The sequence below is a fragment of the Hyperolius riggenbachi genome, chromosome 5 (assembly GCF_040937935.1).
Source record: "Hyperolius riggenbachi isolate aHypRig1 chromosome 5, aHypRig1.pri, whole genome shotgun sequence".
Lineage (NCBI taxonomy): Eukaryota > Metazoa > Chordata > Amphibia > Anura > Hyperoliidae > Hyperolius > Hyperolius riggenbachi.
The window spans coordinates 429,887,962-429,915,114 of record NC_090650.1 but is presented as its reverse complement, the minus strand read 5'-3'; the positions used below and the strand labels follow the sequence as shown (position 1 = coordinate 429,915,114).

The 27,153-nt window shown below is 43.4% G+C and overlaps 1 protein-coding gene across 8 annotated transcripts in view; it reads left to right on the top strand.

Annotated features, from left to right (window-relative positions):
• The window catches only part of FAM135B (family with sequence similarity 135 member B), a 222,943-nt gene that overhangs the window by 133,640 nt on the left and 62,150 nt on the right, over positions 1-27,153 (top strand). For 2 of the 8 annotated variants that reach the window (XM_068238060.1, XM_068238061.1), the window contains exons 2-8: positions 2,398-2,498; positions 4,102-4,181; positions 17,550-17,689; positions 20,403-20,473; positions 22,145-22,318; positions 24,808-24,934; positions 26,002-26,155. In XM_068238060.1, coding sequence (XP_068094161.1) covers positions 2,422-2,498; positions 4,102-4,181; positions 17,550-17,689; positions 20,403-20,473; positions 22,145-22,318; positions 24,808-24,934; positions 26,002-26,155 — 823 coding nt within the window. In that variant the 5' untranslated portion in view covers positions 2,398-2,421. Of the gene's footprint in view, positions 1-68; positions 154-2,397; positions 2,499-4,101; positions 4,182-11,737; positions 11,756-17,087; positions 17,137-17,174; positions 17,339-17,549; positions 17,690-20,402; positions 20,474-22,144; positions 22,319-24,807; positions 24,935-26,001; positions 26,156-27,153 lie in introns of those variants that run through there. The other 6 variants (XM_068238059.1, XM_068238065.1, XM_068238067.1 and 3 more) reach the window with 6 other exon arrangements.

The window sequence follows — 27,153 nt, the reverse complement described above, 5'->3', positions numbered from 1 at the left end:
TGTAGCCAACTAGCCCCAACACTATGTTGTTGCGTAGCAACACTATGCCACAGCCAGGCCTGTCATCTCTTTGATGACAGATCGGCTGTTACAGCTCAGAGCAGACAGGTGCTTCATGCCAGATAGGAGGAGGACGCTGAGGGGACTGAGGAGGTTAGTTTGGTGAGGGAGATTGCAGAGCAGATGGGAAGAGTCCAAAGGAATGGGACAGACGGGTGGGGAGGAGAGGGGTGCAGAGGGATGCGCCCTCTAGGGAAGCACTGTAGCCTGTCCAGCCTCTGCCTCGGCCGGGCTCTGTCCACAAGTGGCTCCATGCTACTGCACAGGCGTGGTTGTACTGCGCAGGCGTGGTTGTACTGCGCAGGCGTGGTTGTACTGTGCAGGCGTGGTTGTGCTGCACAGGCATGGTTGTACTGCGCAGGCATGGTTGTACTGCGCAGGCGTGGTTGTACTGTGCAGGCGTGGTTGTGCTGCACAGGCATGGTTGTACTGCGCAGGCGTGGTTGTACTGCACAGGCGTGGTTGTACTCTGCAGGCATGGTTGTACTGCACAGGCGTGGTTGTACTCCGCAGGCATGGTTGTACTGCGAAGGCGTGGTTGTACTACGAAGGCGTGGTTGTACTGCGAAGGACTGGTTGTACTGCACAGATGTAGTTGACAGCTGACAACAGACACTTGTAAATGGTATTTTAATTTTTCAGCAAAAAATTTAGCTATTCTTCCAAATTTAAATCTTACAATTACCTGGATTTCTCCAAAACTTTTCAAAAAAGATCTCCAGCACGTCCATTTTGACTTAGCCATGTCACATGTGAGCGTAGGTCCGGCAGGAGGGTCTGGACAGCGCGCAGTGGACGTTGGGTGGTGTTTGAAATGTCATGGCCACAGAAAATAATGGCTGTGCTTGCACTCCAGAACTCATAACTCTTAAAGGACAACTAAAGCGAGACGGATATGGAGGCTGAGGTATTTATTTACTTTTAAGCAATACCAGTTGCCTGGCTATCCTGCGGATCCTCTGCCTCTAATACTTTTAGCCATAGACCCTGAACAAGCATGCAGCAGATCAGGTGTTTCTGTCAGATCTGTCAAGATTAGCTTGTTTCTGGTGTTATTAAAAAACTACTGCAGCCAAATAGATCAGCACAGCCGGCAGGCAACTAATATTGTTTAAAAGGAAATAAATATAGCAGCTGCCATATCACTCTCAATTCAGTTGTCCTTTAAAGTGATTCAGAAGCCAAAAAACAAAACAAGCAAATACTCAAGGAGAGGGGAGGCTCTGGGTCCTATAGAGGCTTCCCGTTCCTCCTACAGTCCATGTGCTGCTCATCTGTCTCCCCCTGTTAACAGTCTCCGACTGATGGGTCAGAGACTGCTCACGTCCGCCACTTTGGCAATCTTCGGGACTCTGAGTGCTCCTGAAGACGCACTGCTCTGTACTGCGCATGTGCGAGCACGCATTCTCGCACATGCGCAATATGGAGCGGCCGTCTTCAGGATCACTCAGAGTCCCGAAGATTGCCAAAGCCACTTGCAGCGGCGGAAGTGAGTAGACTCACTTTAAAGGGAACCTTAAAGAGGAACTCCAGCCTAAACAAACATACTGTCATTAAGTTACATTAGTTATGTTAATTAAAATAGATAGGTAATATAATCTCCTATCCACCCTGTTTTAAAAGAACAGGCAAATGTTTGATTTCATGATGGCAGCCATCTTTTTGGTTGAAAGGAGGTGACAGGGAGCATGAGACACAGTTCCAACTGTCCTGTGTCCTGAGCACCTCTCCCAGTTGCTAGGCAACGTGAATAACAACATAGCAAATCCCATCATGCTCTGCACAGCATCAGGGAAAAAAAGCCCAGGCTTTTTTTCTTTGGATGGGTGGAGCTTAGCTAAATATGCAGCTAAAAATGATGCTTTGGTAAGAAAAACAAAGTTCTGATGCTGTGAAACTGTTAAAGAAACACCAAGCCTTTTCAGTTCTGCTGAGTAGATTTTTAGTCCGGAGGTTCACTGTAACTGAGAGGGATATGGATGTTTCCTTTTAAACAATACCAGTTGCCTGGCAGCCCTGCTAATCTCTTTGGCTGAATCACACACCTGAAACAAGCATGCAGCTAATCCAGTCTGACTTCAGTCAAAGCACCTGATCTGCATGCTTGTTCAGGGGCTGTGGCTAAAAGTATTAGAGACACAGAATCAATAGGAGAGTCAGGCAAATGGTATTATGTTAAAAGGAAACATCCATCTCCTTCTCAGTTTAGGTTCCCTTTACGGACATTGCAGCACAAAATGGATTGGAGATCTGTTTTTTGGAAACGTGCTTAAAACGTTTTTTTTTCCCCCATTATTACGCAGAAGTAATGCTTACATATCTCTCTTCTCTCTACAGGTGATGAGCCGCAGATAAGATACGATGTCTGAAGTACAGGCGACACTAGAGTTCTCGGTAGAGCTTCATAAATTCCATAATGTGGACTTATTCCAGAGAGGGTGAGTGATCAGCACACGATGAAGCACAAAACTCACCTGAGGTCTTATTCACATGGTGTGCGTTCAGCGCATCATGAAAAACGCATTCGATGATGCTCGTTTCTAACGCATGTCAGTGCGTTGTGGGGCACTGTTTTTAAGTGGAGCGGTCCCATGTGTTTGACATGCACCGAATGCATTTTTGTTCAGCGTATGTTTTGCTTAGGGGTATAAAAATACTTCTCCTAAACGCATTGCAATGCACTTAAAAAGCGCACTTACAGTATTTACTTGCATTGCTTACAGTGCAACGCACAGAAATGCCTGCAACACCATGTTTCTCAAACGTACAGTAACGCAGCGCATAGATGGGAACGGGGTACATTAGAATCAATGTAAAAACATCTGTACCTACCCACTTTCCCTAAAAATAAGACCTATCCTGAAAATAAGACCTAGCTGGAATTTTAAACATGCTTGAAATATGTCCTACCCCAAAAATAAGCCCTAGTGGAAGTTAAAGAGGAGAAAGAGGCGGCCAGTAAGCGGGGACACAGCGGTGCAGTGCCGATCGGGCACCAGTCCTGTCATCCCAACACATAATATGGTTATCAGCTGTGTGCAGGGATGACAGGGAGGTGCCTATTCAGCACAGTATAATACCTTCAAATCCAGGAACATCACAGTACAAAGAAACAAGAAATGTTCTGCTGAGAGACACTTCCTGATAGAAATATAAGACATCCCCTGAAAATAAGACCTAGCACATCTTTTAGAGCAAAAATTAATATAAGACACAGTCTTATTTTTAGGAAAACACGGTAGCAAGGTGCAGAGCACAATGCGCTGTGATAAGCGTACAGCCACGTCCCTTGTGTGAACAAGGTCTTAGTGGGCTCATCAGGCCCTTATTAATGTAATATTTATTTTGCTTTACCTGTGTTTCTCTCTTCTCTTATCTGACTTAACTCATGATCTATCTCTTCTTATCTGTTTATTTTATAAATTATCTCTCCTTACAGTTGAGGTGAAAAATAAGTAAGGTGATTCAAGAGAAAAGCTTTGTGAATCCACTCTAATGGGTGTAAGCCAAGTGGAAATTACTGCTCACCAGGGGCGTAGCAATAGCCATAGCTGCCATAGCATCTGCTATGGGGTCCTGGAACATAGGAGGCCCAGGTTCTATTTAATATATTCACCATTTACTTTCCTGTGTATCTCCACCCTCTGACTTTGCCTTATTGCCCATGGACTATGCAGTGTTGATGACTACATGAGAATTCAAATTGCCCGATTAACTCCTATCTATAGACTAGGGGCAGGTGGCATTGCTTCAGAGGGCCCCATGTAAGTTTTGCTATGAGGTCAAATGATCTCTAGCTATGCCACTGCTGCTCACAAAACTGTCTTATGATGATGTGCCTCTCCATACTTCGCTTATCTCATGAGTTCTCTCCCTGGGGCATATCAGAGCAGGATAATCCATAAGGCACCCTGGGCAGGGACCTTGGGCCTCGTATGGGCCTAGTGTGCGTCATTTTTAACCTCAAAAAAGATTAACCTAACATTGCTTTAGATCCTTTTAAAAATACTGGTTGAACCATATTTCTGTTGTTCTCCATAGGTACTATCACGTGAGGGCCTCACTAAAGGTGTCCTCCAGGACACCACACAAGGTGACAGCATCGCTCATGGGACAAACAGGTAAGAGAGAACACCTTGAGCATAACTCCATCATTTATTTTCTATTTTCTCCATTATTATTTGCATACAAATGCAAATAACACTTGAAAAGAATGTCTTGGAAAAAATACCCTGAGATGCAAAATGGTGCCTGCTGGAAATATGTATAGTTTGCACTGACAAGTGTAAATGGCCCCTCAGTGATGACGAGCTGAGTTCATCCCTGGTGTTCTGGGATAGTTTATGTCTGAGGAATAACCCTGTTTTTTGAACTTGAGGTGGATGCTAATGAAAAAGTCACTTACCTACAAAGAGGAAAGCCTCTTGATCCACTGCCCGACACCCTCTGGAAGTTCACGACTGCTCTCCTTGTACACAATAATGGCTGTACTGCATCTGTGTGTGTATTGCCTTGCCTGCGCAGCAGCTTGGAGCTGCTCATGGACGAGTGGCATCGGCTTACTGTGCAGGCGCAACCATACTTGCACAGGCACAGAACGGCAGCGTTTGTGCACAACAACTCTTGTGTTGGATAAGTTCCAGGTGTCGACGCGTGGCAACAGTGGGAGTGAGGAGGATACGGGAAACCTTTGGAGGATCCAAAAGCTTTCCTTTGCCTAGATAAGTATCTATCTTTTTCGGCAGCATCCGCCTCTTTTATGCATTAACAAGTAGTAGTCACGTCTTGACCATTGCAACTCCCTACCTAGTGGCTTTCCTGCTAGTCATCCTGTGCCCTCCAGTCCATCACGATCACAGCGGCACGAATCATACACCTCTCCTCCTGCTCCACTAATGCTAAGTAGCTCTTTAAATCCCTTGATTGGCTGTTTATCACATAAACGATACAACTCAAAAATCAGTGCTGGCTCCAGCTTCACATTTTTGGTGGGGGCACAATGGGGGCACGATGGCTGGCTGGTGAGGCCCATTTGGGTGATCAAAGGGATTATAATCCTTATTCAAATATTCCTGCCTGTAAAATACAATCTCTAGTGTATTGGCTAATTTAAAAGGAAACCAAGAAGCTTTCAGCTTGTACGCCTTCTTCAGACTCTATTCCTGTGGACTGACAATGTCAGAATGTACAATAAGAAGGAGGTAGAGAGATTTGTTTTTTCAAGTATCATCCAGATACATTAATTACAAGGGATCTTGCAAGGATTATGAGGTATTTATGGCAAATAGATAAGACCCTTGGTTTACTTAATGCCCACATAGACTCACGCTGACATGAAGAGTTTTCTTTACAGACCCTTTCCTGTTCAGTGTAAGCTGCTGGAGCCTGAAAACAGTTACTTGTATGTAACTAAGCAAGGGAGGGGGCACTCAGATGGGCATAAATGATTCCAGGGGGTGGGGGCGGTGCCCCAGCATGCCCCAGTGTAGCACCGCCCATGCTCAAAATTCTCTTTACTTAAACGGAGCTGAAACAACATTTGTTTTCTTGTTGCTAAATCTTTCTGCCATGGATAACAAGGTAAATAAAACCTTCCCCGAGTCTGTAGGACCTCAGTGCTGCAAGGCTATAATTTTGATTGCCTAGTTCCCGTGCTGCCACAAACACCACTTTAGTGATTAGGAGGAAATAATCTGCTGACATAGGGAGAGGCAGACGGGTCCAGCTTTCACTATTAGTGTCCCTGTAGACCTTTCCATAAAGCGATTGTTAAATAAAGTGAATGTTTTCAATAATAGCAATATGTCTATGGATCTGCTGGACGGACGCCAGTAGCTGATGGACGATTATCTACATGTGAGCGAGAGATTTAATCAGCTTACACTCCACATCAGCAATCAGGGAAACGCATTCAAAATTCTTGCCTCGCTGGCTATAAAATTAAATGAGCCACACATTAATAACTCTGTGCTGGGCAACGTGGCTATCGAGTAATCAGATACGTCTTCTGTCTCTACCTAGACAGATCTAATGTAAATTGTATGCATCAGGAATCAGGCTAATTGTTACAAGACACGTACCTGGAGCTGTGGAGACCAAGGTGTAGAGGACAGCCACTCTCGCCAGTCACCCTGGATTATGAATAGGGATACTTAGGGGCAGGAGGGCTAAGTATCCAACCGGTGTGGTGACCAGGCGCTTGGCCAGGATGGTACCTAAACACTTCTGCAGACTGAATCTGGTAATGCAAGGACTCAATAGACCAGCAGATGGAGACATCACATGGAAATTGGCTCTTGCAGGGTCGGCAACAAGTCAAGTACTAGGGCAGTAGAGGTTTGGCAATTGAGTGGGTTCTTAGGCAGGCAAAAGTCGGTAACAAAGGGGGTAGTCATACAAGGCAGAGGTCTGTAACAGATTGGGTAGTCATACAGATCAGAGAGGGTCAGCATCAGATAGGCAAAGGCAGATACAGAATCAGGTCACAGGAGAACACACCAACACACCAAGCTGCAACACTACAGCACTAGAGAGTGGTTCTCTTCAGACTTATATCAGCCGTTTAGGAGCGAATGGCGTAAGGCGTAACACGCTACGCATGTAAGCACTGTGCATGCGCACACGCACATACACAAACACACACTCACGGACACAGGCAAGATCTATGGCTTAGGATCGGTTCACATTGGCACAGATGGAAAATGTATCCATGTGATAACTGATCAAAGTAATGGATCAGTTTTTATAGCCATCAATTTTCCATTCGTGACCCTCCATTTCGTTACCAATGTAATCCATCCGTCGATCCGGAAAAATCGATGCAGACCCAAACTTGTGGTTCACACAAAAAACAGACTGAATGGATCCGATCGCATGGAGCAACCTGAATGGATGCATTGGTTACTTACTATTGGATCCGTTCGCATCCATTCTCATCCGTTCGGTTATGGTCTACTAAACCGTCCATTTTCTAGGCCAATGGGAAATGGACCTTAGAGTATGAGAGGCAGATGATCAGCAGGACTACAAGACAGCTAGTATTGTTTAAAGAACATAAATATGGCAGCTTCCATGAACCTCTCAGTTCAGGTGTCCGTTATTAACCCACATAATGGCATTTCACTTACGAGATAAGTCATGTATTGATGAGGTTCTGCAGTGATAGGGAAGAGTGTCTAGAGTCCTCATCAGAATGTTTCAGCATTTCAGAAAGCCATGTATTGATGAGCTTCCGCAGTGATAGGGAAGAGCCTTCGTCTACAGCCCTCGTCATGTTTCAGCATTTCAGAAAGTTGTGTATTGATGAGGTTCCAAAGTGATAGGGAACAGTCTTGCTCTACACCCCTCATCAGAATGTTTCAGCATTTCAGAAAGTCATATATTGATGAGGTTCCGCAGAGATGGGAAGAGCCTTCGTCTACAGCCCTCGTCATGTTTCAGCATTTCAGAAAGTCATGTATTGATGAGGTTCAGCAGTGATGGGAAGAGTCTTCATCTACAGCCCTCGTCAGAATGTTTCAGTATTTCAGAAAGTCGTGTATTGATGAGGTTCCTCAGTGATAGGGAACAGTCTTCCTCTACAGCCCTCGTCATAATGTTTCATCATTTCAGAAAGTCATGTAATGAGGAGGTTCCGCAGTGATAGGGAAGTGTCTTCCTCTACAGCCCTCGTCAGAATGTTTCATCATTTCAGAAAGTCATGTATTGATGAGGTTCCTCAGTGATAGGGTAGAGTCTTCATCTACAGCCCTCGTCAGAATGTTTCAGCATTTCAGAAAGTCATGTATTGATGAGGTTCCTCAGTGATGGGGAGAGTCTTCGTCTACAGCCCTTGTCATGTTTCAGCATTTCAGAAAGTCATGTATTGATGAGGTTCAGCAGTGATGGGGAAGAGTCTACATCTACAGCCCTCGTCAGAATGTTTCAGCATTTCAGAAAGTCATGTATTGATGAGGTTCCTCAGTGATAGGGAAGGGTCTTCATCTACAGCCCCCGTCAGAATGTTTCAGCATTTCAGAAAGTCATGTATTGATGAGGTTCCTCAGTGATAGGGTAGAGTCTTCATCTACAGCCCTCATCAGAATGTCTCAGCATTTCAGAAAGTCATGTATTGATGAGGTTCCTCAGTGATAGGGTAGAGTCTTCATCTACAGCCCTCGTCAGAATGTTTCAGCTTTTCAGAAAGTCGTGTATTGATGAGGTTCCTCAGTGATAGGGAAGAGTCTTCATCTACAGCCCTCGTCAGAATGTTTCAGCATTTCAGAAAGTCATGTATTGATGAGGTTCCTCAGTGATAGGGAAGAGTCTTCATCTACAGCCCTCGTCAGAATGTTTCAGCATTTCAGAAAGTCGTGTATTGATGAGGTTCCTCAGTGATAGGGAAGAGACTTCGTCTACAGCCCTCGTCAGAATGTTTCAGCATTTCAGAAGTGGATTTTCACCTCTTGTATCTGTTTCATCTTCGTAGTTCTGATGGATGAAATAATTGCAGCGACCTTGAGCAGAACAAGGAGACTCTGACACAGTCATAGATTAGAAACACTGAGCTTCATCGCACTGTCCATTAATTATTTAACTGCAAAATTACAGTAAATTGCGGGCCCTCTGGAGTCGCATACATATTGTTTTAATTAACTCGGAGAGAGGCTGTTCATTAAACCTGAGAGAACATCGCCAGGTCGCCAGTCTCTGCAGTATCTGTGTATGTGTGTGTGTGTGTGAGCGTACGTGCATGTGTCTGTATGTAAAATATATATACACTATATATATATATATATATATATATATATATATATATATATATATATATATATATATATATATAATAAAGTTGGCTATGTTATGTAGTAGGCTAAACCTTGCACATTGTTTTTCCTTCTGTTTTTTAATGTACTGTATTTTTCAGACTATTAGATGCTCCTGACCATTAGACGCACCTAGGATTAGAGGACAAAAAACAGGGGAAATAATATCTACTAAACCTGGTACATCCATGGTGAAGGGGCATCCTGTGGATTATTCCCCCTTCATACCTCATTCCCCCTTGTACCTCTTGTGTCTCCCTGTGTCCTTCTCTGTCCCCCTTGTGTCCTCCTCTATGCCCCTTTGTGTCCCCCTGTGTCCTCTGTTTGTCCCCCTGTGTCTTCCTCAGCATGGGCACAGTACAGGGAGTCCCCGACATTGCGACGGGTCGGAGATCCGTGTTGGCAGGTGTTCACAAGTCAGGAACTCCTTGCATTTGGACTATAAGACGCCGTGGCCTCAATTCACTAACCTTTATCAAACACTTTAGCAAACGTTTGATAATTTACCTCATGAGTAAAATCTCATTTTGAATTTACTAAGGTGTTATAGATTGATTGAACATTTTATCAATGAAACATTCGATAAGTATATAGCACCTTAGTGAATTCAAAATTAGATTTTACCCATGAGGTAAATTATCAAACGGTTGATAAAGTGTTTGATAAAGGTTAGTGAATTGAGGCCAGTGACTTCTCCCCCCCCCCCCCCCCCCCCACACACACACTTTTGGGGGGAGAAAAAGTGAGTCTTAGAGTCCCAAAAATACAGTAAATGTGAAAATGTAATTCCGGATGGCTAAGTAGAGGAGTACGGTAGTTGTTCTATCACTGCACCTGTTTCCTGTTTCCTGTTCCTGGTTTCCTGTTGGGGTGATTTTGGAATCACTCACCTTTAACAGTTATTGTCAATATCCTTTATTTATGCTGTACCAGTGCTCATAGTATGCAGTTTTTTTAGACTGGACAACAAAGTTGAGTGAAAGACAAAACAAGTAGAGATGACAAAAAACAGAGGCGCCAAAAGAATAAAACCAATGTTTAAAAAGTTTAAAAATTGCCGGGGAGGCAGTGGTGGACTCACCTCCAGCAAGCAGACACAACAAGCTGTGTATTTAGAGCAAATTTAAATTTATTGGTACACTCCGGGGGGCAGTCGCAACGCGTTTCGCAGGCAAAAGCCCGCTTCCTCAGGCAATAGTGGGCGGAGTACACAACAGCATTAGGTCCGGGTAACACCTGGCGCCAGGTGTTACCCGGACCTAATGCTGTTGTGTACTCCGCCCACTATTGCCTGAGGAAGCGGGCTTTTGCCTGCGAAACGCGTTGCGACTGCCCCCCGGAGTGTACCAATAAATTTAAATTTGCTCTAAATACACAGCTTGTTGTGTCTGCTTGCTGGAGGTGAGTCCACCACTGCCTCCCCGGCAATTTTTAAACTTTTTAAACATTGGTTTTATTCTTTTGGCGCCTCTGTTTTTTGTCATATCGAATATCCACCCTTGGTGGAGGGGGATACCCCATTTTTCCTGTCTGCGGAGGGCGACTTCTTGGTCCTGAGTGGGGACGGGCTAGTCTCCTCGCCTGCTTATGTAGTGGTTGCCTGGAGGTGGCCCGTGTTTGTGAGTATATTATTGTACTCTGCTTTATTTTTCCCATTATCAAAATCTACTACACTATATTTTGGCTCTCGGTTCTTCTCTTCACATAAAACAAGTAGAGAAGAGAAGTTTGGTTAAGCCATAGCTCCCAACTATCCCTCTTTTGGAGGGACAGTCCCTCTTTGGGAACCCTGTCCCTCTTTCTCCCTAATGTGTCCCTCTTTCAGAACTGATGTACAAATCTATGTAAATATATGTATTTTTCCACAAAAAATTGTTTTTAATTCACTCTAAACTTTAGTCTCATCCTTTTAATTAATATCATTGTTATTTCAAATGTTAATATGAAGGCAAATGAACCAGGATAGAAAGGACCAGTGTGGTTTGAATTATAAAACAACATATTTTTCCTATGACATCTTTATGGTATGCGTAACTAGGGGCGTGATTAGGGATGTGGCAGGGGTGTGGCTTAAGTGTGGGAGGTATGGTTAAGCAATAGTTAGTAGTAAGAGATCAAAAACCATAAATGTAAAGATGTGGGATATCAACCTAACTAAATTGGTACTCTGTCTCACCTAAACCCTTTTGCAAATGTAAACCTATATCTAAGGGAGCCTGAGTATTCAAAAGTAGTATACAAATTTATTATCAAAATCACAATCACAATTAGCCATGAATCACATACATTTAAAAACATTGAAAAATCACCCTATTCATAGATAATTAACCGCAATGCGCAATTGGGCATGTAATTATAGGTGCACCTATCCAAGATACCATCCGGATGTATTTCTTCAGGCCCCTTTGCTTTGCTGTAGCTTCTATGAATAAACATCACCCTGTGGTGTGGGTAGCTTAAATCTTCAATCCAACCCGTGTGCTAACTTAGAGCACGCCTCTGCACAATCCAGTAATGCTTGCGCCCTCATTACATGCATGTAAGAATGAATGCAAAACCCCTTTGCCGAGCAACAACCAAAGCGTAATAATCCTACTTGCTTTCCACAGCCATCTCGGAAGACAGCACTATCTCACTGCATACATCGGCATCAAGCCATTAGACTGAGGCAGGCAAGCTAAGACCTCCGGGCAAGCTGGCACTCACGCTCCCAATATGGTAGATGCTGTGCCTAAGTCACGCAGCAGAAACTGCATATACACAGATACAATTTTCCTCCATAGGGGTTTCAAACGCCGCGCTACCGCGAGCTTCGGGTGCAAGGCTTCCTGGGGAAGAGGGCGGAGGCACGGGAGGATCAGCGTAACCTACAGGGTGACGTCACAGGACACGTGAGGCGTTTCACCATAAAGGCTTCTTCAGACGTGTACCTACAGAGGGCGCACTCGCCATTTATATAGGCAATGCGCCTCTGTTTACTAATTAAACAGCTCCAGTGACTCAATGGCTGCGAACTTGACTATAGCACCAATCACTGGATGTTGCTTGGCAGAGGGGTTTTGCATTCATTCTTACATGCATGTGTAACACCTCTATAATGCTTTAACTGTAAAGAAATCCTCCAGACACCAATCAAGTTCTTTTTAAGAAATATTTGTATTAAATGATATGGATAAAAAAATAGTTTAGTGACAAAACATTCATAAACTTCTTATCTTCAGCCTGTTAGGATCAGGGCTAGTTCAGGAACCATATAAGTAATTCAGTTTATTAGCATTTACTTGCCAGAATTTTCCATACACAGCACTCTGCTATTTGTCACTTCTTCACTGCTGTCTTTTTAAAGTGGATCTGAATTCTTGCATAGGACAGAAGGGAAAGTAGAGAAATGTCTGGTGGTTACCTAGCAACATCCAGGATGAGACAAATATGTTGAATTAATAATTGTGAATGATCACTTAATGTATAAGAAGCACCGCTGTATTCTCTGTATTTTGTCTGCCAGCTGTTGTCACACAATCTCTTCAGACACTGCACTGCAGTCTTCACTCCTTTTCTGTAATCCTGTCACTTGTTGCTCTGTGTCACTCTTGTATGCATTGCTGTCCTGTTGTCTCTGTGTCACTGTAATGTCTCTGCTGTTTTCTGTTATCTCTCTCTGTTACAGGTACATTTTAATATCCTTGTCTTTCTTTCTTATTGCTTACTGTTTCTCTTCTGGCTTATCTCTCCAGTATTGCTGCTCTTTACTGGCCTGTAGCTGTGAGTGGTCTCTCTCCTCTCATGTAATGTCTGCAGCTCTTTTTCTCTTCCTTAGTTCAGTTTCCGGTAAGTGCTTACTTGTCTGTGCCTCTGCCTTGCTCAGACCGTCTCACCAATGGCTGGTCTCTTCCCGTGTCTCTACTCTATTTCCTCACAAATCAAGCGTATTTCTTGCTGCAGTACAGTATAGTATCGTGACACACTTTATTTCTTGCTGCCTCATCACCTCAGTCTCCATGGCTACTTGACTCCTCCCCCTCACTAGCCTTCAACTGTAAAACTCAACTGTTACTTCCTCCCTGCACATGCCCAGCTTCTCTCTCTTCTTTCCTGCTCATGGGCTCCACCTGACAGCACCTGCAGGTTCCCTTTACAGCAGCACTTTCACAAAAAGTAAATGCATCTGTAACCCTTGGTGTGTGTGTCTGTTGCAATGACACACACACAGGGTTACATTCACCCCCTTTTTTTCAAATTGTAGTCCCTACAATTTTTCTTTTAACCAAGTCACAGTGTCTACATATAATCCGAACTGTTCAGGAAGTGGGGAATGTTGAGTATTTTTCCATTTTGACTCGTGGTCTAGTTCTGTTTGTGTAGAGCACCTTTGCTCTCCCTTCTCTGACTTCTCAAACTCTTTGCCTTGAGCTACCTTGACGTTTGTAAGCTGAATGGTTTCCGATGAACACTGTGTCCGTTTAGAACGCTTGAGCCGTTGAGGTTGTAGCATCGGTTGCCAATACAATTCCACTTCCTTTCTTCGAGAAGTATCTGTTCTATGTTGTAATACTTCATCTCCTACTAAGAAGTCGTTAATCATTACTTGCTGACTAGGTCCTGGTATTTCTCTATTTATCCGACTACTTTCACAGTCTTCAGCCTTCTGATGGCCTAAATCTTCTGGTGCTCTACCCTGAGCATGAATAATAGGTTCATCTGGATTCTTACTTTTGTTTCCTTCATTAGTTCCAGCTTCCAGAAAACTTTCAGTATCACTTGTTGTTCTTCCTGGTTGAGGAACAGATGAATCTGGATCACACCTCTGTCTAAATTCTTCATATAAAGTAGGTTGTACAGGGTATTTTGCTCCTCCTTGTTTCTGGCTGTACAAGAAGCTCTTCAAGTGATAATCACCATAGTGTCCCTGAGGCTTATATGGTCTCCAACATCTTGCATCCTTGCTACCTTGAACTGGAGTTCCACCAGGGCCAGTTAAATTAGCGGCTTCTGTACCTTTCCGTCCTTCCACAACGTCAAATTCAACCAAATCTCCATCTCTTAGACTGCAAAGATAATGCCTGGGGTTGTTCTTCTTCATGGCAGACCAGTGCACAAACACATCTTCTTTGGTGTCATTCCGATTTAAAAATCCGTATCCATTTCGCACATGAAACCATTTGACAATGCCTAGAACTTTGGTTGCGATGACCTTATTTTTTCTCTTTAGCTTATCTTCCTTCCATTTCTCTGAAGCCTTCATCTTTTGTCCTGCCATGCGGACCACCACTGCAGAATTCCTTGATTTTCTCTGAAAACCTCTTCCACAGTCTCTTGCAGTGTGATCACTATGGTGACAGATCCAACATCCTGATTCCTCCGTGTTTCTATATCTCCACCTTGAATATTCTGTTCTGAGTTCAGTTTTCTCCATGTTTTGTTTCATTTTGGCTAACTCTTCACTTAGTTCTTTGAGTGTTGTTTTTATTTCTCTCAATTTCCCCTGAGTATTAAAAAGTAAATGCATCTGTAACCCTTGGTGTGTGTGTCTGTTGCAATGACACACACACAGGGTTACATTCACCCCCTTTTTTTCAAATTGTAGTCCCTACAATTTTTCTTTTAACCAAGTCACAGTGTCTACATATAATCCGAACTGTTCAGGAAGTGGGGAATGTTGAGTATTTTTCCATTTTGACTCGTGGTCTAGTTCTGTTTGTGTAGAGCACCTTTGCTCTCCCTTCTCTGACTTCTCAAACTCTTTGCCTTGAGCTACCTTGACGTTTGTAAGCTGAATGGTTTCCAATGAACACTGTGTCCGTTTAGAACACTTGAGCCGTTGAGGTTGTAGCATCGGTTGCCAATACAATTCCACTTCCTTTCTTCGAGAAGTATCTGTTCTATGTTGTAATACTTCATCTCCTACTAAGAAGTCGTTAATCATTACTTGCTGACTAGGTCCTGGTATTTCTCTATTTATCCGACTACTTTCACAGTCTTCAGCCTTCTGATGGCCTAAATCTTCTGGTGCTCTACCCTGAGCATGAATAATAGGTTCATCTGGATTCTTACTTTTGTTTCCTTCATTAGTTCCAGCTTCCAGAAAACTTTCAGTATCACTTGTTGTTCTTCCTGGTTGAGGAACAGATGAATCTGGATCACACCTCTGTCTAAATTCTTCATATAAAGTAGGTTGTACAGGGTATTTTGCTCCTCCTTGTTTCTGGCTGTACAAGAAGCTCTTCAAGTGATAATCACCATAGTGTCCCTGAGGCTTATATGGTCTCCAACGTCTTGCATCCTTGCTACCTTGAACTGGAGTTCCACCAGGGCCAGTTAAATTAGCGGCTTCTGTACCTTTCCATCCTGCCGACTACGCCAAATGTAACACCTCTATAATGCTTTAACTGTAAAGAAATCCTCCAGACACCAATCAAGTTCTTTTTAAGAAATATTTGTATTAAATGATATGGATAAAAAAATAGTTTAGTGACAAAACATTCATAAACTTCTTATCTTCAGCCTGTTAGGATCAGGGCTAGTTCAGGAACCATATAAGTAATTCAGTTTATTAGCATTTACTTGCCAGAATTTTCCATACACAGTGGTGCACACTTGACACCACTAAACTCCTTATCCATGCCCTTGTCATCTCCCGCCTAGACTACTGCAATTCTCTTTTATCTGGCCTCCCCTCTAACCGTACTGACCCACTTAAATTGGTAATGAATGCGGCAGCCAGACTGATACATTCTTCTCACCGCAGTGCCTCTACAACTCCGCTCTGTAAAGCACTACACTGGCTCCCCATCAGCTTTAGGATCAATTTCAAAATCCTGTGCTTGGCCTACAAATCAGTGCACAAGACCTGCCCGACCTACATCTCTGATCTGGTCCACAGGCACATACCAGCCCGCCCCCTCCGATCCTCCAATGACCTGCGCCTAGTCGCACCACGCATAACTCAGTCACACGCACGATTGCAGGACTTCACCAGGGCTGCCCCTACTCTCTGGAACTCTCTCCCACCAGCCGTCAGACTCGCCCCCACCTTTAATACCTTCAAACAAGCTCTCAAGACTCACCTCTTCACGCTCGCATACCCCCCTACACCAGTATCATAATATGTTCTGTTAGACCCCCTCTCAAAAGACGCACCTATTGTCTCCACCCCACCCTTTAGATTGTAAGCCTCTGGCAGGGCCATCCTCCCTAATGTATCCATCTTGATTATGCAATCTTACTCACAACCACCCTTCTTGTAGACTCGAACAGTCTCTATCTTGACCTATGACACTGTATTGTTATCAAATCATTTGCATGATCTTGTTTTGTTGTGAGTTTCCGTATGTTCTACCTGTATGTTAACCCATTTATCTATTGTGCAGCGCTGCGTAATATGTTGGCGCTTTATAAATACAATAAATAATAATAATACACAGCACTCTGCTATTTGTCACTTCTTCACTGCTGTCTTTTTAAAGTGGATCTGAATTCTTGCATAGGACAGAAGGGAAAGTAGAGAAATGTCTGGTGGTTACCTAGCAACATCCAGGATGAGACAAATATGTTGAATTGATAATTGTGAATGATCACTTAATGTATAAGAAGCACCGCTGTATTCTCTGTATTTTGTCTGCCAGCTGTTGTCACACAATCTCTTCAGACACTGCACTGCAGTCTTCACTCCTTTTCTGTAATCCTGTCACTTGTTGCTCTGTGTCACTCTTGTATGCATTGCTGTCCTGTTGTCTCTGTGTCACTGTAATGTCTCTGCTGTTTTCTGTTATCTCTCTCTGTTACAGGTACATTTTAATATCCTTGTCTTTCTTTCTTATTGCTTACTGTTTCTCTTCTGGCTTATCTCTCCAGTATCGCTGCTCTTTACCTGCCTGTAGCTGTGAGTGGTCTCTCTCCTCTCATGTAATGTCTGCAGCTCTTTTTCTCTTCCTTAGTTCAGTTTCCGGTAAGTGCTTACTTGTCTGTGCCTCTGCCTTGCTCAGACCGTCTCACCAATGGCTGGTCTCTTCCCGTGTCTCTACTCTATTTCCTCACAAATCAAGCGTATTTCTTGCTGCAGTACAGTATAATATCGTGACACACTTTATTTCTTGCTGCCTCATCACCTCAGTCTCCATGGCTACTTGACTCCTCCCCCTCACTAGCCTTCAACTGTAAAACTCAACTGTTACTTCCTCCCTGCACATGCCCAGCTTCTCTCTCTTCTTTCCTGCTCATGGGCTCCACCTGACAGCACCTGCAGGTTCCCTTTACAGCAGCACTTTCACAAAAAGTAAATGCATCACACACACCAAGGGTTACACATGTAATGAGGGCGTAAGCATTACTGGATTGTGCAGAGGCGTGCTCTAAGTTAGCACACGGGTTGGATTGAAGATTTAAGCTACCCACACCACAGGGTGATGTTTATTCATAGAAGCTACAGCAAAAGCAAAGGGGCCTGAAGACATACATCTGGATGGTATCTTGGATAGGTGCACCTATAATTACATGCCCAATTGCCGCGTTGTGGTTAATTGTCTATGAATAGGGTGATTTTTAAGTGGTTTTAAATGTATAGGATTCATGGCTAATTGTGATTGTGATTTTGATAATAAATTTGTATACTATTTTTGAATACTCAGGCTCCCTTAGATGTTTAGTAGTAAGAGATATCTAAAATATTAATTTTCTTGACTTCTGCAGATGACCCCGGGGCATATTCACCATGTGTGTTCGATAACATTGTGTACAGCCGCATCTTCCAGATTCTCTACAGGAGTGAAGACATTGATATCAATGATGTCATGGTATTTAAGGTGCACCTCTTCCTGGATGGAGAAAGGGTTTGTACTTACTTGGAATATTATTCATGATGACCTATTGGAATGTGATACCTGCTATGCTCTGTCCTTAACCACTTAAAGAGGAACTCCAGTGAAAATAATGTAATAAAAAAGGGATTCATTTTTACAATAATTATGTAAAAATGATTTAGTCAGTGTTTCCCCATTGTAAAATCTTTCCTCTTCCTGATTTACATTCTGACATTTATCACATGGTGACATTTTTACTGCTGGCAGGCGATGTCACTGGAAGGAGATGCTGCTTGCATTTTTGGCAGTTGGAAACAGCTGTTATTTCCCACAATGCAACAAGTTTCCCACGGTGTGATGTCAAGACCTCACTGCTGTGAGGCGCTGACATCATTTGTGAGAGGGATTTCACCACAAAATCAGCCATACAGAGCCCCCTGATGATCCGTTTGAAAAAGGTAAAGATTTCTTGTTTGAAAGGGGGTATCAGCTACTGATCGGGATGAAGTACAATTCTTGGGTACGGTTTCTCTTTAAGTAACAGCGGTCTCTGCCCCCTTAAGTACCAGAGACTGCTGGTACAGAAACAGCAGAATACCGACGAATCGCCGCACATACCCGCCGTAACCGCCATCACTGCCGCACGCCGGGAACCTGCGCCACCCACTTTGCCGTCTCTATGGCAGCAGAATTCCAATGAGCCGGTCAGGAGCCGCTTTCATTGGCTCCTGACCGTGTCTATCAATGTAAGCCAATGGGAGTTGGGACCGGCCCACAGGGCTCTGCCGTCATAGAGACAGGCAGAGCAAGTGAGCTGCAACGGGAGATGGTGGGGAGACAGCGGCGAGATCGGCGGGAGTGACGAAAATGGAGGGTGCCCCCTGGCAGCCAGATCAGCATCAAAACAGGGCGTAGATATCAACTACGGTGGTTCGAAAGTAGTTAAACCTCAAACATAGGTTAACTATTACCGATAGCGTTGCTCCTTTGGATTCCATGGAATTTAAAATTTCCGCATTTTTAATCGGAAATCCACATTTCCAAACGGAATTAGGAAATTGGAAAACAGAAATCGGAATTCCGCGGAAATGCTCGGAAGTATTGCACCAGACAATGCAGAATTTTTCAGCAAAATTTTAATTTCACACGAATGATATTTTTCCAATTCCCCCCCCCCCCACCCCCCCTCATTTTCTGATGAATAAAATGACTAATAAAATAATGAAAACCGGAAAATAGAAAATCAGAATTTCCGCGGAATTGGAAATGAGCATTTCCGACCATTCCTAACCCCCAAAATGCGTGCAATTGAAATCTACGCCATTTGGAACCTCTTATCCCAGGCAGGGATTTCAGTCTCCTGTCACCGCGTGCTTCTGGCACTATCACTTCTCTCTCGCTTCTAAACTCACTTATCAACGAATAAACAGGGCAGCTGCTGTGGCAATGGCAATGTGACTGATAAACCTTTCAAGCAAAGTGAAACACAGTCTATTAACCTTTCCAGTAACCTGCATTCTGATTGGCTGCCCTTAGGGTTGAGCCGAAATTTTCGAAATTTTGCGTTACTATAATTACGCATGCGAAATTTGCTATTACGGCGCGAAATTATGGTAGCGTAATTGCCATTAAAATCGTAATTGATAATATCATAAGCGTAATTTTCAGCGCGTATTTTCGCGTTTTGTTCATAACGTAATTTCACGTACAACTATACCGTAATTTCACGTTAAACCATAACGTAATTTTGCATTTCTTCGTAATTTCGCGAATTTCGTAATTACTTGTTAGCTATAAAAAGAAATACATTTTAATTTTGAAAATGAAAGTAATTTCGTTTATAATAGTAATTACTAGACACAGGAAAGTGTCTAGGTATTGGAGATTGTCCAATCATATTTCAGGCTTATTTTGAGATACATCCTAAACAACCAATTGTAGTTTGACCCACCCTCCTAGTATATAATCTGGCAGCCATGTTAGTTTCACTTTGTGGGTTGTTGTTTCTGTAGGAGAAGGAGTGAGAAAGAGCACATTGCAGAACTCATATACACCATTTCTTTGCCTTTTCTAGCATTTTGCTTTATACTATAATTATAATATATTATACTATAATTATAATTACGCAATAATTACACTGTGATCAATGAGAGTAATATAAACTATCGCGAAATTACGTTACGTAACTACGCTTACAAATGTTTGCATGCAAGGCAAACGTAATTTCGCCATACCCACCGTAACGCGAAAACTACGCGAAAATTAACGCTTACAGTAATATGAACTATCGTGAAATTACATTATGTAACTACGCTTACAAACGGTTGCATGCAAGGCAAACGTAATTTCGCGATACCCACTGTAATGCGAAAGCTACGCGAAAATTACGCTTACGCGGAATTTCGCGAAATCCTTCTTCATTACGATTATGTACTTACGGCCATAATCGTATTTACACTAATAACGCGAAATTTCGCGAAATCGTAATTAAGTCATTACGCTCACCTCTAGCTGCCCTAGGCAGCTACACCACTTCTGATCAGTTTCCCTTCTATCATTCTTGAGAACATATTCTTATTTTTGCCAAGCTAATAATTACTGGACTGATGTCATTGGTCCAGGAACTGTAAGTATGCTAACAACCAATCAGACAGCTGCTACGGCCCTCTTGACCTGGATGCTATTGAATTTAAGTTGCTCTGAACTTGTCTATTGATTGAGTTGTTTTTTTGTTATGTTGCAGGTGGAGGATGCGCTCAGTGAAGTGGACTTCCAGCTGAAGTTAGACCTTCACTTTACAGACAGTGAGCAGCAGTGAGTAGTGTAATATTGCCCTGGGGACCGGGGGATGTGGTACTCTAAAGAACTGTGGTCATCGTACTTTCAGAGTTAAAGGCTTCAAATGGTTGGTGCTGTACTTACATGGGGATGACCCTGCTTTGGAGAATTAATGGAGAAGCATGTGATCAGTTTGATCAGCTAATAGATTTGTTAGGTTCTGATTTGCTGGTTATGATCATGTGTTAAGCCAGGAAGTCATCACAGCAAATCAGAACCTTACAAATCTATCAGCTGATCAAACTGATCACATGATTCTCTACTAGTTCTCTTAAGCACTGCCATCCCTATTCTTACAAACATGTAAAGGTACTATTCAGAATTGTTATTTAAAAATGTATTCAGGGCTGTAACATAGTATTCAAAGTCTGCACTATATACAGTATACTCCATACTACATCGAGGTAGTAAAATGGGCCAATCATTGGCCAATCATAATTGGATGTGTGTACCACCATTGCTTATTAGTAATAAACAAAAATGATGCATTATTGTAATTTCGCATAGCAGTTCACAACTCCAATGCAACATTTTGTGAAAAATCTTAATTTCATTTATAAACCGGAACCGTCATTTTGTATTTTTGCGTAATTTCATGCCAATTTAGAGGTTAATAGCGAAGCCCCCGTACATGGTACCGTCACCAAAATTGCTACGTATGTTAAGGAGAAAAGTGGGAACAAGACGAAAAAAATATTTTTTTTTCAAGACCTTGTAGTTTATGCAAATATGCAAAGGAATTTTTTTTTATTTTTCGGAGTTTAGAAGACAATTTTGTGATTTTCTCAAAACTTACAAGGTCTTTTTGAAAAATTATTTTTTTGACTGGTTCCCACTATTCTCCTTAACATATGTAGCAATTTTTGTGCTTATAGCATGTATGGGGACTTTGCTATTTACTGCTAAAGTCAGCAAGAAATTACACGAAAATTATGCAAAATTACGAATGGACTATAGAAAATTAATTGAATGTCCAAGTCGTAATTACATATGGCTGTAATTGTGAAAATGTTTGTGAAATTTTGCTAAAAGCGGAATATAACCCTGCATTTCAACTTTGCTCTAAAACGTTATTTACAGCATATTATATATAACCAGCATTTTTTTTTACTAGACCAGCATTGGAAGGGTTACACACAGAGCTTTAAAGTTCTGTGGAGAGACATGCTGCCGCATCTGAAGTTTAGATAGATACATTTAAGTAAACACCTGGTAACAAGTGAGGAATGTGACTCACTCTCTCTCTGTGTCTGGGAGCACAGTCAGAGTGTGAGTCACATTCACCACTTGTTACATTGTGTTTACTTAAATGTATCTAGCTAAACTTCGGATGCGGCAGCATGTCTCTCCACAGAACTTTAAAGCTCTGTGTGTAACCCTTCCAATGCTGGTCTAGTATAAAAAAAAATGCTGGTTGCATATAATATGCTGTAAATAATGTTTTAGAGCAAAGCTGAAATGCAGGGTTATATTCTGCTTTAATTGTAAGTAGCAGATGTTGATCATCAGTAAACACCAGTTCAATCTAAGAAGTCCCGTTGCTTCCGGGGCCGTGCGATGTTTGTTGTCAGGTGTTTTTTCCCCCAGCAAGATAGAGAAACAAGCATGAACATGAGCATCGCTAACAGGTGTAAACATTTCTCCTAGGCTGAAAGACATCTCCGCCGTCCCCCTAATCAGCAGCCGTACTCTAGGACTCCACTTCCATCCGAGGAGAGGTTTACACCACCATGTTCCTGTCATGTTCGACTATTTCCACTTGTCTGTGATCTCCGTAACTGTGCACGCTTCACTGCTAGCCTTACATCAGCCACTTACCAGGTACAGTCCTAACAGCCGGCGCCGCTGCCTGCCTCGTCTGCACGGGCGGGTAAGCAATCGCTGGTCCTGCTCTACAAAACGCGAGTGCTCTGAAATCATCGGCAAGAGGGAGAGGATGTTATTCTCCGCTGACCTCCTTCTGCTTGAGGAGCCATGCTTCCTGATGCATTAAAGTCTCTTCATTGGGAATCGGAAGCGTAGCTTCATTCACAGAAATGGGTCGGTACAGCTTCCCCATGTACATGCCTGACGCCAGTCCTGGCGATTTGGGCTTTCACTATGGTTTCTACATGACCCAAGGGCGTACCTACCAGGGGCACCGCCAGGGCACAAGCAAGACAAGCCCCTGCCTCACTTTAAAGGGGGCCTTGCTGTCTCTGGCAGCTGCTCTGTGCTCTTACTTCTGCCGTAATTTACACGCCCCAACCAGAGCCAAATCTCACTGCCGCCTTCACCTCCTGTCACCATGGCTACTTTCGGCCTTATGGTTACTTATGACATCAGAGGCGCCAGCCAGAAGTAAACACGGTGACCGGAGCGAAGTGGCCAACAGGAGAGTGGTGAGATTCGGTGCTGGATCTACGAAAGCAGCACCCCTGGGCCAAAGCTGTAAGGGGGCCCCAACTATTAATTTACTCCCGCGATAAAGGGGTCCATCCTTCAGATCAGGTGTTTTTGTGGCTACGCTTGTTATGGGTTTGACAATTACAATGTAAACACTTGTTTTATGACCCTTGTGAGATGGGCCCCAGGCTGTGAGGCTCTGCACGGGTAGGCAAGGGAAAGGGTGTAGACAATGGGTGCCCCTTCAAAGTTTTGCTGTGGGGCCCCATGTTTTGTGGTTGTACCACTGACATGACCTTTCCTTCAGGACAAGTATAAGTATTGCAAAGACTTAATCAAGTATGTCTAGATACGACCTACATCTTATTTTGATCTGTCTCTGCTAGATCTAACAGAAACTGAACTACCACACATACTTGAAGTAAAGTCGACTTTGCATGCAAGTCGGCCCTCAAATATTTGACACTTTTAGGGCCCGTTTCCACTATCGCAAATCTGTATGCGTTGTCTGCATGAGGATTCGCATAGCCAATACAAGTGGATGGCCCTGTTTCCACTTGTCAGTAATCCTGAGCGTTTTTCTGTGCAGGAGAAATCTGCACGGAAGAGCCCTCAGAATTCGCACCCCGCACACCGCTATGCGAATTGCCGCTAATGTATTTAATAGGGAAATCACATGCGGTTTTGGCATGCGTATTTTACCGCGATTTCACATGCGATTTCACGTAGAAAGTAATGTTAAATCACACAGACAGTGACATGGTTAAAATCGCATCACTACTAACCTATGCGAAATCGCATGCGAAATCGCGGTAAAATACGCATGCGGAATCGCACCCACATGCGATTTCGTCGGCGGGGAATCAGCGTCGATTCCGCACCGCACAAGTGGAAACGGGCCCTAAATATGGAAAATGTAAAGAATTGAGTAATGTTCTTAGCAAAGAAAAAGTATAATCCGGTCTCTCTAAAGTTATTGTCATGTCCCACAAAAACAAGTACAGCCATGCCCTCCCACAAGGATTGCAGCTGTGCACTCCAATAATATAGCCATGTCAACCCACAAGTATTGTCATGCCCCTCTCCCCCCCCTTCATGTACAGCCATGTCCCCCCAGAAATATAGTCTTCCCAGCATTGCTCAGATAGGTGACAATGGCCTCAATTCATTAAGATCATGCTGGAGATAAGGCAAGAGAAAGCTTACCTCCACACAGTGATAGAGTTATCTTATCTCTCTGTTCCTTAAGTTACCTCCTCTGTAGTTAAGTTACCTCCTTTGTAGTTATTTTCACACACAGTTAATTAACAGCCTGCCTTTAACTTTAGAATTCTGGAGTTATTTTAAGAGAACAAGTCTTGCAGGCACCACCGATATAGTTATAGCTTCTTTTATTGGTCACATCAGACAGAGCAGAGGATACAACGACATGTAGCTAGCCTAGCGCTAGCTACATGACAGCCTCTGGCGATCAAGCCCGTCCGGAAATCCCGTTCTGAACGGGATTTCCATTAGGGCTTCCCCCGTCGCCATGGCGACGGGTGGGGTGATGTCACCGACGTCATCGACGTCATGACGTCAAACGGAGTCCCGATCCACCGCTCAGCGCTGCCTGGCACTGATTGGCCAGGAAGCGCACGGGGTCGGGGGGGAGCGATCGGAGTGCACACGCAGCTAACAAAGTGCTAGCTGCGTGTAGCAAAAATAAATAAAAATGATGCAAATCGGCCCAGCAGGGCCTGAGAAATCCTCCTGTGCGGCATAGCCCGAGCTCAGCTCGGGCTTACCGCCAGGAAGGTTAAAGACAGAAGATATCTTAGTGAATTGAGGCCATTGAGAAAGCCTACCTTACAGGTTTGGAAAAGCTTTCTACCAGTATCATGGTCCATTCTTCAGGATACTAAAATTATACAACTTTTTTCCAGCTTTGTTCGACCAGTAAAAGGCTCCTGGTTAGGAAAAAATAACCAAGATCTTGGGACGGACCAGTCAAGCATTTCTCTGGAGAACTTGGTTTTTGGTGCGGCCTACTGCAAGCCACCATCTTCAGAGGTAAGTAGAATTCCAGAGATCTCTCAAGTTCCTAAACTATGGATATTAGACTTGAGTCATTTGGCATTGTTAGATTTAGAGATGGTTAATGAGATGCAAATAATTATGGCTTCCATGCAAATTGTATGCAGCTAGATCTTGGGCCAATCAAAATGACAGAAAATGCATATCATTAGCTCAGTTCGAACTTGCATACAGTTTGCATTCAATTATTTGTATGCAGCTCATAATTATTTGCATCTCATAGACCATCTCTAGCTGTTTTTACTTCATGGTGAAGTCACAGATAACGGTGCCCATTAATGCTACAATATTTTCCTCAAATCCGAAAATTCAATCAGATTTTTCCGATCTAATTGTACAGAAAACCATGTGATGTGTGGAGGAAATCTACGTAAAATGATTTTATGGTTGAATACAGAATTTTGTTGATCAGAATGTTGGATTTTTTACGATCGAATCTGAAAAGAGAAAGAGACCTATTTATGGGCACAATTGGTAATTACCGTCCGATTACTTACAATCCTGCAAAGCTGATGGAATTATTGCCTCTTGAGGAAACTATTGTACCGTTAATAGGAACCTTAACTACTCTAAGACCGCTCCACGCCAATGGGCGTGGCCGGTGCGGCAGCCCCAGGACCGCCTAACGCCAATTGGCGTCAAGTCCTTGGGCTGCAGTTTGCAGGAGATCGCGCACATCTCCTGCTCGGGGGGCAGAGCTCCGCCCTGCCTTCAGTCTCCTAGTACAGCGCTGTGATCGGGGGGGGGGGGATAGAATCACTTGTGTGCTGTGTTGTGCGGCCGTGCAGCTTGGCCTTAAAGCTGCAGTGGCCAATTATAAAAAAAAACAGCCTGGTCTTTAGGGGGGGATTGCCACTGTGGTCCTCAAGTGGTTAAGGCAAAAAGTGAACGTCTTTCCTCCCTTGTTCAGTCATCCAAATTGCTGAACTGTTTAACAAAAAAATCTTATAAGTGACCACAAATGAGCCTGTTGGCCACATGGTTAGTACTGCCACAATGCCTATGTAGTACCACCAATGTCCTGTGTTATTTCTACCGTGCAGATCAGCTGCTACATGCCGTCAGAGACCTGCATACAACATGCCTATAAGTGGCACCGCGATCTCTGCCATCTGCTGCTATCGGCACACAGCGGGCTCTCCGCCTACTACGCCACTCTACTGAAAGAAATGCCAGATTTATCACAAGTTGAAACAGGTGAGTAACCGTATGTGATGAGTACCGTATTTTTGGGACCATAAGACGCACTTTTTCTTTCCCCCAATTAGGTCCCTGCGCCATATGATCTGAATAATATTTGGGACCACGCCCCTACACACACACACACACACACACACACACGCGCGCGCGCGCGCATGGACGCACGCACGCACACACACAGTCTGCTCCCCAGATCGGACACGGGAATGACGGGGGGACAGATATATATACAAGGGGGCATGGGAGCGACACAGGGGAACAGAGGTGGTTACAGGGGGACACGGGGACAGAGGTGGACACAGGGGGTACATGGAAGGGACAGAGGTGGACACGGGGACATAAATGTACAAGGGGGACACAATAATAGGGCAGGAGGGGGCAATAGAGGAGAAGATCTACAAGACGCTCCTGGACTATGGACGTACTAGGTTTAGTATATATATTTTTCCCCTGGTTTTTGTCCTCTGAAGTTTAGAGGCTCCTGTCCTGACCATACGACGCACCTAGGTTCAAAGTCTACTCTAAACCTACGTGCATCTTATGGGCAGGAGTATCTTATGGGCCAAAAAATAAGATAAGTTAATATTGGGTCCTTTTCTTTAAAGGCATATTTTTGCTACCAAATTTTCTGCAGAAAAATCGGCAATCGTTTATGCTTTTGTTTTCGGAACGTACGCATGACTCGCATATTATGCAAGTCATTGGAAATGCAAATTTTTGCATTGTTATTCAAAGTTAATTACATTCAAATTCTTGCAAATTAAGAGAAATCACAAAATGCAGAAATGCACATATGAAAAAATATAAAAAAAACTTCGGAAAACGCAAAAATAAGTGTGCAGGCATCCTTACTGATTCTGGTAAATTCCCTGTGAGCGTTTTCATGTTTTTTAAGCACTGGTGATTTTTAAAAATTGCCATAAAAGCGCTTGTGCAATGTTGCTCTATGTGAGTGTTCTCAGATAAGCGATGAGCTTTCTTTCCGAGCGCAAACG